At 48.8% G+C, this 14,616-nt stretch overlaps 1 protein-coding gene across 2 annotated transcripts in view; it reads right to left on the bottom strand.

The window, feature by feature from the left end:
* The window catches only part of VWF (von Willebrand factor), a 136,435-nt gene that overhangs the window by 107,831 nt on the left and 13,988 nt on the right, over positions 1 to 14,616 (bottom strand). For both annotated transcript variants that reach the window (XM_082421519.1, XM_082421520.1), the window contains one exon: positions 9,429 to 9,550. In XM_082421519.1, the coding sequence (XP_082277645.1) occupies positions 9,429 to 9,550 (122 nt within the window). The remainder of the gene's footprint in view (positions 1 to 9,428; positions 9,551 to 14,616) is intronic.

The following is a 14,616-nucleotide window of genomic DNA, read 5'->3' as shown; positions in this document are numbered from 1 at the left end:
TATTGTCAATACTAGCTGAACAGCTCGAAAATGGCTTCTCCTCAGCTCCCTGCTAAACCATTCTGGCAGGGAGAACAAAGAGGATCAGCTAATTCACTTCCAGCATCTCCCTGGCTCTGATGCCCAGCATCAGCTACTTCTCTCTTCCTGCACCTCTCGTCTGTGGTGCCAGGGGCTGGCGAGAAAGCGCCAGCCCAGCTCCATCAGGCCATGACCTCACCCTGCCTGGGGGGCTGTGCAGACCCAATTGGAGCCCAACTTAATCACATTTTCAGTTCATTAGAGAAGACCAGGCCTCCTCCCTGGAGATGCCAAGCCCATCCGAGGGAGAGGGAGAGAAAAGCAGCACATCTCCCCAGGGGCAGATGGGAGGGGAATGGGGGCTCGAGGAGAGGAAAGGGCAGCAAGAGATCTGGAGCTTAGCTATTGTGTTGGCTCCCAAACAGCTGAGGAAGGAGAAGGGAGGGGGGCATTCCTAGGTCTGAAGGGAACAAAGAAAGGGGAGGCTCATATATAAAGTGCAAGATTGTTCAGCCAGGCCCTGGGGTGGGTGTCCCATGGCTGCCCCTGGAGGAGGTCCAGAGGTGCCTGGGCCTGAACTGGTCCAAAGCAGTGGGTTCAGGAATTCACCCTTGTGGCAGGGCACACTTTCTCATTGGTCAGCCTGCAAGGATGGATGGGGGAGGGTGGCTGATTCTAATTATAACTTCTGCCTGGCCTGGGATTCCCACCCACACTCCAAGATCTGGCTCGAAAAGACCCCATGATTTCCACTAACTGGAGGGTTTTGTGGAGCTGAACATTCCTCTCTCTGAGATACCTGGTGTTCAGCCCTCTTGAGAAGTAGGGTAACTGGATATGTCACTGAAGTCCCCAATACCAAGGGAGATGGCCACAGAGTCCTCCAAAGGACCCTTCTCCCCCTCCACCCTGTTCTCCTGAGCAGCATCTGAGCAGGGATCGGGGCAGGACCAGCTGGCTGGGAGGACGAGGGCCGAGTTCCAGCCCCCGGTTCCCACTTTGGGGTTTGTCCAAGCTCTGGGGGTGGAACAGCTCCGCCCATCCTGCTCCCGGTCAGGAAGGATAACCAGCTGTGTGATAAGAGCTGCTGCACCACTTCACCCTTTACTAACCCAAAATGGCATTTGTGTTGTTCTCTGTCATGTGTTGTTTGTGTCAATATCTCCTATGTGTCTTGTCTCTGAGTGAGATTGCAAATCTGACTTGCACAGAGTTAAGACACAAAACATCTCAATAAATATGTGCTGATGGGCACCTTCAGATTCCTGGCCTCGCCGGGGAGAAGAAGAAGGGAAAGAAAGCCACTGAGGAAATGTTTCATGGAAGGATTTTGAGGCTGCTGGGTTAGGGATGCATTTGCATCTGCTTAATCTGAGGGAAATGTTGAAACCCTGTGGCAGCCCCCGATCTCTGCTGTGAGGCTAGACCCCCAAAGGCAGAGTGGCCAAGGTCACTGTCCCACCACAAGCCCAGGGGCTCACTGCCCCTTCTGCCGCCCTGCACTCAGGTGGGTGAGGGAATTTGCTGGAAAGGAAAAGGGTGCTTATTCCATCAGTGTCGGGCAGAGCTCTACTTGTCTTCAGAGGGGACACTGAACCGCAGAGCAGGGACACAGCTACGAGAGGACACAGCAAAGCAAGTCAAACCAGGGCCCGCGCCCCGGACGCTTGGATTTCGGCAAAGTACCCAAAATAAATCCTCATTCCTTAGCCTACGGATGACTTGAGAGAGCAGTTCTCACTCTGAAAAAGGGGGATGTGTGTGTGTGTGCATGTGTGTGTGTGCCTATGTGTGTGCATATGTGTGTGTGCGCACGTGTGTGTATATATGTGTATATGTGTATGTGTATGCATGTGTATGTGTATGCATGTGTATGTGTATGCGTGTGTATGTGTATGCCGATGTATGTGTATGTGTGTATGTGTGTATGTGTATGTGCACGTGTGTATATGTGTGTATATGTGTATGTGTATGCATGTGTATGTGTATGCCTGTGTATATGTATGTGTATGTGTATATGTGCATGTGTGTATATGTGTGTATATGTGTATGTGTATGCGTGTGTATGTGTGTGTGTATGCCTGTGTATGTGTATGTGTATATGTGTATGGGTGTATGTGCACGTGTGTATATGTGTGTATATGTGTATGTGTATGCATGTGTATGCCTGTGTATATGTATGTGTATGTGTATATGTGCATGTGTGTATATGTGTGTGTATGTGTATGTGTATGCGTGTGTATGTGTATGTGTGTGTGTGTGTATGCCTGTGTATGTGTATGTGTATATGTGTATGGGTGTATGTGTACGTGTGTGTGTGCGCTTGTGTTCAAACCCCAACTCGGATGTAAGCATCACTAGGACACAGTGGGTGGACAGCATCTGCAGAACCAGCTCCGGTTACCTGACAACTAACTCCTCTGGGGGTCCTGGGTTACAAGGATCTCTTCTTGAGATTTACTGACCTTCCCTGGACCAGACTCTCACACAATTGGTCTCTCTATGAATCACAACTATTCTACCAAGCAAACGAACGTACCAAAATTCTTCCCAGTCTCCAAGAAAAGTCTATTCCAGGCCAATTAAGTGAAAGCAGGAGGCCAGGAGAGGAAGCAGGAATGCCAGGAGTGGATGTGGTCAGTAAGCCCCCAGCTTTGCCAGGGCACTTAGCCCCTCTCCCACCAAATCACCTCCCTCCAGGCCTGTGAGCCTCCTTCCAGGGCGACTGTGGGCAGAAAGAGGAGAAAGAGCTGGGTACGAATTTTGCAAATAAAAGGCGTGGGCAATATTTCACGAGGATGTGAAGAGTGAATTGCGTTGTCCCCAACAGAATGGGTATTTCGTGTGCCTCTCTGTGCCGTGGAGGGGACATGTTACTGTCGTTCAAAGTAAACATGAGTATTTACAAATATTAGCTCCAGCGGGGACAGGTGACTTCCTGGCGGGAAGAGGAATTACAGGTGAACAGCAGGCTTTCAGAGGAGGAGGAGAGGGGGAGAAAATGTGCAGATATGAACAGCAACAGAACAAAAGGAATATGGATTGAGTTCCCCAAATAAACGTCAAATTCGAGCCAGTGGAAAACAGCCAACCTGGGACTGTTAGGTGACTGATGGGAGCACCATTGGAAGCCAAGTCCTGAAGAGGACCTAGAAAAACCAGACTGCAAGGTCTGGCTTCTCCAGTATTCAAGGGCACCGAGGGAGGTCTTCATCTTCAACTGGGGGTAAAAGAAAGGGGTGACTTCTCCTCAGGGAGCCAAGAAGGGCTGCACAGGGTTGAGCTCTGCACAACAGCTGGAAAGAGCCCAGCAAGGATGTCTCAGAGACTTGAGTGTTAAAGTCCAGGTTACAGTACCACCTGCCTACCTGAATATACATGGGCAGGGGACTGGACTAGATAGCTTCTTGAATCTCATCTCACTCTGAGTTATTATGAGCCTGAGATTCCTAACATTGATGAAAAGAAAGACTAGTCGTCTTGAGAACCAATTCTGAGTAGGGATATGGAGAGGACTTAGTGGGCCAGGGGCAGGAAAGTATAAGCAGCTTTTTGCAGGAAGAGGTCTCTGCAGGAGGCCCCTTTTGTACTGTCACGTTAGCAAAGCTACATTTTAACTAACCTCCAACCCAAACACACCTTTCAAATCTTTTGATCACACAATTCTTTGCTTAATCTGTTTGTTCTTTCCTTAGATCAAAGAAATAGACATGAAGAATAAGTGATTAACAGGGGACCAGATCTTTTCCCCAGCTTCCCCTTCAGTAATCTCACAAACTGTGTGAACAATATAACATCTCAAAGAAAGATCACAAGGAGTCGACAAGCCTGCAAGCAGTGGATGGTGATGAATCTGACCCTCTATCTCAATGATTCACTGAAATTACTTGCCCTTTTTCCCTTTAAAAACTTTCATGGCCAAGCAAAACCTCTGATGTCGATTCTGGGACACGAGTCCGCCTTTTCCCCAGATTGCCGGCTTTCGGATTAGAGCAACGTTTCTGTTTCTACCAGCACTTGCCTCTTGAGTATTGACTTTCAAGCAGCGAGCAGCCAGACCTGAGTTCGGTAACAGAAGTGGCCTCATGTTCAGATGTCAGCAGCAGAAGCAGGAGACGGCCCTCCACTCTGGAGGAGGTGACCCTGAGGAGGAGCAGGGCTGCAGCGACTACACCTCCCAGTGGAAGCGAGGCCAAGTTCATGGCCATCAAGTATAGTTCTGCAAGTCACACAGCGCAGTGGCAACACACCCAAGGCTACCGTTCCCATGATAGACAGCATACGTGTGTACTACGTTCTAGGTACATTTATAATGTTTACTATGGCAATTTCCCAGCAGGTGATGGTAAAGTGTCTTGAGAAAGGGGTGCCTTTTTTCTAATTAGAAAGAGCATTGGGGGTCTTCTCTGGTGGCTCAGTGGTTAAGAATCCGCCTGCCAGTGCAGGGGACACGGGTTTGAGCCCTGGTCCGGGAAGATCCCACATGCCACAGAGCAACTAAGCCCGTGGGCCACAACTACTGAGCCTGTGCTCTAGAGCCAGTGAGCCGCAACTACTGAGCCCACGTGCCACAACTACTGAAGCCCACACGCCTAGAGCCTGTGCTCCACAACAAAGGCAAGCCACAGCGACGAGAAGCCCCACGCACCACAATGAAGAGTAGCCCCCGCTCGCCAGAACTAGAGAAAGCCCGTGTGCAGCAACCAAGACCCAACGCAGCCAAAAATAAATAATAAAATAAAAAATAAAAAATAAAAAAAAGAAAGAGCACTGCACGGACCAGCTGCAGCCTACATCCAGCCTCCTGGAGCCATGGGCTTCACGTTGCAGACAGGACTACAGGACACAAACAAGATCCCTGTGTAAGGTTCAGCCCTTGCTGACATTCCCCAGACTGACAGAATTTAAATTTTTTTTTAAAAGTGACCTAAGGATCTTTCTCAAACATTCATTGTGTAGTAGAGTTACCTGCAAATTAACGCCAATTATTTGAGCATCTATAGCTGGGTGCTTTTTGTTTCTAGGTCTGCACCCTGAGCCCCAGACTCCAGCAGTCCTGCCCTCTGAAAAGCTGGAAAAAAAACCCCCGCAAATCTGTGTGCCAGCAAACAAGCCATTATTCGTCCCAGCAGAGAGGCTCCGGCTTTTGTTGGCATAACAAGGAAACATTCATCCCCCGGGTATAAGTAATATGACCTGGCTCTCAGAATGAGCTGACTCCTTGCTGCCACCTTAGAAAGACAAAAAGTTCCAGAGAAGTGGGCAAATAGATTCTGGCGGCTCAAGGAAAGCTTTTCGGCCAGTGCCATCTCCCCTACGGAACACTTTGCCACTGAATACGGCTCTTGGAGCCACAATGGCAAACCCTTGTAAATGATGCCCATTTACCAGCCCTGACTTCTGAACCCAGGGACCCAGTGGGACTAAGCAGGCTGTGGATGGTTCCAGAGACCGCATCAATAACCTCCCAGGAGAAGTCTCTGTGCTTCCCAGCCAAGGGGGGGGTGCCCCGTTCGTGGGCAAACACAGCCTGATTGGCTGAGACAAAGCCCGGCCCCTCTTCTCAGGTAAACAACCTGAAACAGGAGTTCGGACCTAGAAGGAGCTTGTGCCTTGGGAGGTCTGAGTGTCTGGGGGCCTCGGCCCAGCACTGAAAACTTGGTAACCAATTTCTTAAGCTGCTCCCAGGACACTGGTTAGTAAGAACTTTGAGGCACCCAGGAGACAAAGTGAGTAGCAAGTGTGCAGCTGGAGCCTCCAAAGGCACCCGGGAGACAAATGAGGCCTCTCTGGATTCTCTCCCCGCACCTCCCCAACGCCCCACCCCCCAGGCCCTCCCCCTCTGTCTCCGGGAGACAAAGTGCCCAGCTCCCTCCTCTACTCCGCCTCTGTATCAGGTTCCCTGTTTGAAAATCCTGTCTTCACCTCCCACTTCTTAGGGGTAAATGAGAGTGTTCCTTTGTACCCCGGGGGTGGGAACACTTGTCTTGCACTTACTCTGCGCTGCCTGTGTTTGCAAAATAAAGTGAGACAAGCCCATGCCCTCGGTATCAGAGGTACCTACTTGCCCCGCCCCCACCCCACCCCCCCACCCCACCCCACCCCCGCCATCTCACCAACTAACCTCCCATCCCCCTCCCCTCCACCAACCCCGCTATCCTACCCCTGCCTAGAGAACACTGAAAGGGGCGGGAGACAGCGAACCACAGCCATCTATGGAAGTGTACGTTTGGAAATAGAAGAAAGAGAGGATAAAATCCCTCCTCCTCCCCTCCCTGCTGCACAGGGCTCCTGGAGTGCCCTCAATCTGAAATGCCCCTGGGTTATAAGATGCCCCAGAAGAAAAGTTGACTCCTGCACTTCCCCACCCCTCCGTGTCCATGTGTGTAGGCAACTTGCTCTCCTTCTAACCCCAAGCTGCGCTCAGATCGATCCCCCGCCTCCAAAAGAATGGGGTTATAGCTGGGAGGAGGGGAGGAGAGAAAGAATGAGTTTTGAGCTTACACTTAAAGTACTGTGTGTGTTTGGCCTGCTTCTCCCACTCCCACTCTCGAAGTGTGGCCACTCCAGAGGCAAACACAGACACAAAAGTAATAATAATAACAATAGCAGCTCGTACAATTGAGCCCGCTGGGCGAAGCACTCCACACGCGTTCCCTTATCCTTACGATGGCCTCGTGCAGCAGGCACTGGTCCTGTGCCTATTTTACATATGTGGAAACTGAGGCTTGGAGAAGGCAAGTGTCTTGCCCAGAGTTACAAAGCCGGTAAGTGGCCCAGGGATGGGAAACACTTAAGGAGCTACAAGGACAAGCGGCTGCTACTTCAAAGTTTTCCTGGAAAGAAGAGGAAGCTACCCCCCTTCCCCAGGACAACACCCTCCCCCCAGGGTTAGAACTTGGTCTGCCTCTGTTAGTTGCCAGTACTGGGCTATGCTCCAGGTGACAGAGATGTTTCCAGACCAGCTGGGAAACCTAGCACCACTGAAACACTGGAAACCCAAGAAAAAGAGGCGTCAGGGATGTACTTGTTGATAAACTGGAAATTGTGTTTACGGTCCAGGCAGCTGGATCGAGCACAACCCAGAGCATTTTCCTGGTGCTGACGTACTCCTTGGTTCAGAAGATCAAACTGTTCCATGAAAATAGAAAGACTGGGCAACTAATACTGAAGCTCTCTCACGCTAAGGTAGGCGTGTGCGTGTGCAGGTGGCCGTGTGGTTTATTTAGCTACTGGAGCAGGAGAGGGCTGGAGTTTCTCTACTTACACGCAGATTTGGTCTTACAAATGAAGGATTCGGGGTTATGATCGTGGGGGTGTCCCAATCCCTAGATAAATTACACCACCTAATTTGCATCCATCCATCCATTGAATATTTAGTGAGACTTATTATCAACCATCTCTTTAGTCCAATCCAGAGAAACACACAAAGAATTTTAGAGCTGAAAGGAACCTCAGGATTCAGGGAGCCCAGCTCCTGAAGGGAAACACAAGGGTGGAATTCACCTGGGCAGCCTGAGATGGTGCAGGCAGAACAGCAGAGGGGGGATGGGGGCGGGCGGGCAGCGTGTGAATCCTGACTCCGCGAAGCTAGCTGGTGGCTCAGGGCAGCTCCTTAACCCCCAGCGCCAGCGCCAGCTCTGGTTTCCTCCTCGCCCTGCGGAACCGCACAGGCCCAGGCGAGGGGCTTATTTGGCCTGTTAAGTCCCGTCATGGCGACAGTCCTGGGGATAAGCAGGGGCCGCCCTCTCCCTGCACGGCTGTGGGTTGGAACAGCGTGTTTGCTCAGGGGGGTGGAAGGTAGGGAGGCGATACTGTCAAGTAGCTGGCCCTGCGGGGGATGTTGGGTGCCTTATACGTCCCCCATGTAGACCGGGGGTTGGGACTCACCCACCGGAAGCTGAGGGTGTTGGCTGGGGGGGACTCACAGCCGAGTCACTCTGCAGGCACTGCCGTCAGCCCAAGGGAGCTGCCCCGTCTCCTTGCCCAGAGGCAGCCTGCATCCAATGACCGACTGGTCGGTGTGGGCCCCCCTGCCCCATGGGGCCAGCACAGCTTTCAGAGCTCCTTGAAGGACCAGCTGAGGCCTCGGTTGTAACTACATGGTATTCAGCTTCTCCCCCTGCCCAGCCCCGCCTCTCTCACTCCCTGAGAGCCTCCCTGGTCACTCGCTGCCCACAAACCTCCGCTTCCAGGGAACCTGCCTCACTTCACCTCCAAGGAACCCGTTCCCCAGACGGTGAGTCTCTGAGCGCAGCCTGGACCGGGCATCCACGTGCTGACGGGAGCCCAGCCGCATCTGGGGCCGTGCCGCTCTCTCCTCCCTCAGCCCAGGCAGCCTGACCCCAAAGGGGGAGAGGGAGGTCGTCCATAGAGGGAGGTCTTTCCCCACCTTAAGCATCATTCTCCCAACTCCCCACACAGAAGCACAAAGGCCATCTCCACCCGCAAAAGGAGGAGACAGCGTGCAGTCCTGCCCACTCCCTCCCGGCCAGACCCCCTCCTCTCCAAGTGGGATCATAAAGGGTAACGCTGAAGGGGAAAGAGCCGCTAAGTACAGGGAGAAATGGCGCCATGCGGCGAGGGGCGGGAGGAGCCCCCATCTGCTCTGCCTCCGGACAGAAGCACACAGACAGGAGGCATGAGACCACAGAGGCAGCGAGTGGCGGAGGCAGCCACAAGCCAAGGAACCCCACAGCCCCCAGGAGCTGGAAGAAGCAGGGGGGACTCTCCCCTAGAGCCTCTGGAGGGAGCCCACCCTGCAGACACCTTGAAACCAAATTCAGACTTCTGGCCTCCAGACCCGTGAGAATGCATTCCTGTTGCTGTAAACCGCTGGGTTTGAGATAACTTGCTACTCCAGCCTCAGGAAACTATTACAACATCCAAGCTGGGGACATCAGGACTTGCCCCTCCTCTCCCCCCACCTTCCTCCCTCCCCCCAGCCTTCTTCCCTCCCCCACCAGGAGGTAACCCCCTTCCTGCTGATGTGCTGGTGAGACCTTGGGGCCTTGCCCCATACTTGTGCTTTATCACAACCACTTATTGGGCCCTTAAAAAGGAATGGTTTTCTACCACAGAATTTCAGACAGGTGGCAGGTGATGATGGTGATATTTGGGGCTGAGAGGGCGTTGGAACGTAAAACAGAAAAGTATAGTCACTCGCGGTACCAACTCATTCGACCAGGCCCATCTTTAGAGCTCCAGGGCCAGGACAGTATTAGGATTAGCGTCCACGTGACTCTAGCCCCAGCAGGTTTTCAGGAGGAAAGGGGCCCGTGGGACATGGAGCAGCCAGAGGGACTCACTCCTCCCCTGGATGGAGGACCTGGGACTGCGTATCGTTCTGCCTCTTGACTCCAGAAACCCCACACCACCCAGCCCACATCAAGCCTGGGTGGACCCACCTTCTGCAGCTCGGAGGAGACATTGCACAAGCTGCTGGGAGGGGACGCCCGCTGGCACCGCTGTTCCCCACCGCTCAGGGCCCAGGAGTTGGCAAAGTCGTAGGGGTCCGAGGTCAAGGTCCCTGTGGAGAAAGTTTCAGGAGGGTGAAGCCACGGTCGTGAGACCCGGGACTTCTGAGTGAGAGCTCTAGGTCTGCTGTCACCAGAGTCAACTTTCTTTAGATTTGAACATAGGCGTCTGTGGCAGGAGTACCCCAGCACTAACACCACAGGGCACGGGCACCCGGGTTCAGCCAGCGTCTGGCGGGGGGCGGCTGGACGGATGGGCACAGTGAGGAAGACGCCAGGAAAGGCGAGGAGGAACAGTCCACCCACTCTCGCTTCTCAGGACTTGGCTCCCTTTCCTCCTCCTGTGCGGAATGTTCTCCACCCCCTTATTACCCTGACTCTCTCAATGTATTCTTTGAGATGCAGCCCCGGAACCACTTCCTCCAGGAAGCCCTTCTGAATTACCTCGACTCCCTGTCTCCCTCCCCAGTCTGGCTGGGTGCCCCTTCTCTGTGCTCCCTCAGCACCCTGGCCATCCCTCTATCAAAGCTCTCATCATCCTTTGTGTTAGTATCCTTTTTGCTTATATTCACCCCCCATTCAACTGTGAGCTCCTTAATTCAGGGCACAGGGCACAGATAAAACGCTTACCTGCTGGATGGTGGATACTCAACATATTTTTGCAGAATGAAGGTAAGGATGTGGCATGAACCTAAGCAACCCCATCACTGCACCCCTGGTGCTCGCAGAGCATCTGTGCCTTGGTACTCAGAGCAAACACGCTCCTATCAGCTACCCACAAGAGACTGTGAGGGCCTTCTGGGCCTGCATGGCCTGGTGCCAAGTCAGTGCCAAATAGAACTGCTGCACCTTCATTGCAAAGGGGCTTAGTGGAGCAGGAAGGCAAGGAGTCCCCCTGCATAGCCAGATCTGGAAGAGTGAAGCACGCTTCAAGGTCAGATCATGCACTTGGAAAAAGAAAATAAACTATCTCCGCAAAAAGAAAAGCAGGACCTTGGAAGTATAGTGAGTTGGCCTCTGGGTGTGGTGAGCAGAAAAAAATGGCCCCCAAAGATATGTCCACTTCCTAGTTCGCAGAAACTGTGAATATTTTATGGCAAAAGATGTGATTGAATAAAGCATTGTGAGAGGAAGAGCTTATCCCGGGTTCACTGAGTGAGCCTTAAACGCAATCAAATATGTCCTTAGAAGAGAGGGGTAAAGACTTCCCTGGTGGTCCAGAGGTTAAGACTTTGCCTTCCAATGCAGGGGGTGCGGGTTCGATCCCTGGTCAGGGAGCTAAGATCCTGCATGCCTCGTGCCCCAAAAAAGCAAACAAACAAAAACATAAAACAGAAGCACTATTGTAACAAATTCAGTAAAGACTTTAAAAATTGTCCACATCAAAAAAAAAAATTTTTTTTAAAAAAGAGAGGGGCAGAGGGAGATCAGACAGAGACACACACAGAGCAGGCAATGTGCAGACCGAGGCAGAGATTGAAATGATGCAGCCACAGGTCAAGGATGGCTGGCAGTGGCTGGAAGAGGCAAGGCACAGATTCTCCCCAGAGCCCCTGGAGGAAGTGTAGTCCTGTCATCACCTTGGTTTTGGACTTCTGGCCTTCTAGAATTGTGAGAAAATAAATTTCTGTTGTCTTAAGCCATCAAGCTTGCAGTAATTTGCTGGCAGCTTCAGGAAACTAATACATGGAGAAGCCAAGGGAAGGGCACTTAAATCTGTGAAGTTTCTACTATGTGCCAGGCATTATGATAGGCATTCTCTGCGTTCTTAGTCACCATGCCACACAGGCTTGCCCACCTTCTAATATACCATCTCAAGGAAGAGGCGGAGAAGAGGCTTTGTGCTATGTGGGGAAAGCCCGAGAGAGAATCAAGACCCCTGGTCTGGTCTCAGTTCTCCTTCGATCGCCCTGTGTGATCTTGGGCTGATCCCATAATCTCCTGAGCCTGATTCCTCATATGTAAAATGATGGGTTAGACTAGAGGACCTCTACATCCTTTCCTGACCTTTTAGGAAGTGAAACCCTATGGGCTAAATCTGAAATGAGACATAAGGATGTCTGATAGATGGAATTACAAATCATCTCGCTTATAGAAAAATCTCTGAGAGCCAGAGTTAAAACCAGCTGGGCAGGCTCCCATGATGTCAGGAGGCAGGGTTAACTGTCGAGTCTTTGCCAACCAAAAAAAAATAAACCCACAGTCCTCTGAGAGAGATTTCCAAAATATCACCAGAGCCCTGACTTTTTGCCAACATGCACCACCTTCTCCCTAGTAACATAGGTCCCATTTTTAGTTAGTATTTTTTAATTGAAGTATAGTTGATTTGCAATGTTTCAGGTGTACAGCAAAGTGATTCAGTTATACATATGCATATATATTCTTTTTCAGATTCTTTTCCATTATAGGTTATTACAAGATACTGAATATAACCTGTGCTATACTGTAGGTCCTTGTTATTTATTTTCTATACAGTAGTGTGTATCTGTTAATCCCAAACCATTTTTAGTTTTTTAGATCTTAAAGCCTGGAGAAAAAGACATCTTAGGGCTGGGACTTCCATTTCTGGCAATATAGCACATTAGAAAAATCTGAAAACTCTGCCACTGCAAAGGACAAACATCCTGTTGAATCTGTGTTTAATCCCATTTTAAAAAGTAGAGGGAATGACAAGGGACAAAAAAGAAGGAGAAGAAGGAAAGGAGGAAGGGAAGGGAAGAAAGTTTAAAAACAAGGAAAGAAAGGCTAAGAATAGAACTGGCAAATATGACTTGATGTTCTGACTACAGGGTATTACAGTGGGGGTGGCAATCTTGCCAACTAATGTGCTTGGGTTTTAACAGCTCCTTGGAGATTGATGGAAATGAGTCTTGGGTCTGCATGATGTAGGGAGATGGGCTTAGACCCCTTTGTGAACCTGGGAGTTTTGAAGGACTACCCCTCCGTGAGAAAGCTAACAAGAAAAAAATTCACTCTGAGAAGTAGGAAAATAATAAGGAAGTTTATTTCCTTGGTCTGGACTCTGAATAGGAGGGGAAAAGTCTCCTCTGAGAACTTATAGTGATAGGAAAGCCCTCATTTAGCATTGAGATTCCAATTTATACTTCTTGTGAGATTCAGTAACTCCATATTAGAAAATTAGCATAAAACCCTTCTAAAGATGAGCTTACAATCCAAAATTATGCAACATAGACAACAATCTACTTCAAGCAAGACCCAGCAGACATAAAGATAACATGATTCAAGCTCTAAAAACTTCAGATAATAAAGTTTTTGTACAGAGGTTATAAAAGAAATATATTTTAAATTGCTGTTATAAAGAAGAAATCAAAACTTGATAAAAGAACAAGACAATAAGAAAAATAATAGAGTTGACAAAGTGCCAGATTTACCTTCTAAAATTACAAATATAGTCAATGAAATAGAAAAGAAAAGTCAATTGATGGATTAGACATCATCTGTCAATTAGAGTTGAGAGAGAATTAGTGAACTAGAAGATAGATCTAAATAGTGATGTGCTGATAAGCCAGCTCTCTGGGGGGAAAGCAAAGCCCTGATTTGCTTGTTTCCATGGTGTAAATACTCCCACCATGGCCAGTTTCAAGCTACCAACATGACATTACTGAAAATGGAGCTGGAAAAGATGCATACGATTGGTTCTCACCAGCCAGCACGACCATACCACTCAAGCAACAAAGAGGGATAAAGAGATAGAAAAGTGGAAGTATGGTAAAGAGGGAAAATAGGGTGCAATAAAAATATTCAACATATGTCTAACAGAAGAGAGAAAATGACTGAAATTTTCCTGTATCTGATGAAAGGTAGGAATCATCAGATTCATGAGTCACAAAAAGTCTCAAGCAAGATAATAAAAATAAAACCCACATATAGAAATAGCAGAGTGAAATTTCAGAATACCAAAAGCAATGAGATGACTTATACACAAAGCTAAAAGACACATTGTCTGTGAAGAAATGACAATTAGACTGACAACATACTTCTCGACAGCAACAATGGAACAGCATCCTCAAAGCACTGTGAGAAATAACCAATGTCCTAGAATTCTATACCTAGCTAACATATCATATAAGAATGAAGGAGTGTTTGTTTCAGTTATCACTACCAGATGCTGAGTGAGGAACTACTAAGGGATGTTTTTTAAAAAAATAGAAATTGAACCTACAAAAAAAAGTAACACAAAAGGAGAAATTATGAGCAAAGAACCTGTTAAACATGAAGGCATAGCCAAAGAAGCACCAATTACGTAAAACTATGATAATAATGCCAAATTTAGTAGTTATTCAAACAAGGTGGGGGGACAGTGAGGGTATTATTCATATAGTAATGGGTAGATGAAGCAGACAAAAGGTAGTAAAAAAAAAAATAGTAGACTTGAATAACACAATTAACAAAGGTAGTTCAACAAAAAGATACAGAATCTGGCACCAATCAGGAAACATTCTGACAAGCCTCTTAGATAGCCTCATCCACCAGAAGGCAGACAGCAGAAGCAAGAAGAACTACAATCCTGCAGCCTGTGGAATGAAAACCACATTCACAGAAAGACAGACAAAATGAAAAGGCAGAGGGCTATGTACCAGATGAAGGAACAAGATAAAACCCCAGAAAAACAACTGAATGAAGTGGATATAGGAAACCTTCCAGAAAAAGAATTCAGAATAATGATAGTGAAGATGATCCAGGACCTCGGAAAAAGAATGGAGGCAAAGATCGAGAAGATGCAAGAAATGTTTAACAAAGACCTAGAAGAATTAAAGAACAAACAAACAGAGATGAACAATACAATAACTGAAATGAAAACTATACTAGAAGGAATCAATAGCAGAATAACGGAGGCAGAAGAATGGATAAGTGACCTGGAAGACAGAATGGTGGAATTCACTGCCACGGAACATAATAAAGAAAAAAGAATGAAAAAAAATGAAGACAGCCTAAGAGACCTCTGGGACAACATTAAACACACCAACATTCACATGACAGGGGTCCCAGAAGGAGAAGAGAGAGAGAAAGGACCTGAGAAATATTTGGAGAGATTATAGTCAAAAACTTCCCTAACATGGAAAAGGAAATAGCCACCCAAGTCCAGGAAGCACAGAGT

The sequence above is a fragment of the Balaenoptera physalus genome (genome assembly GCF_965194825.1).
Source record: "Balaenoptera physalus genome assembly, chromosome: 13".
In the NCBI taxonomy this organism is placed as follows: Eukaryota; Metazoa; Chordata; class Mammalia; order Artiodactyla; family Balaenopteridae; genus Balaenoptera; species Balaenoptera physalus.
This window is presented reverse-complemented; position numbering and strand designations above follow the sequence as displayed.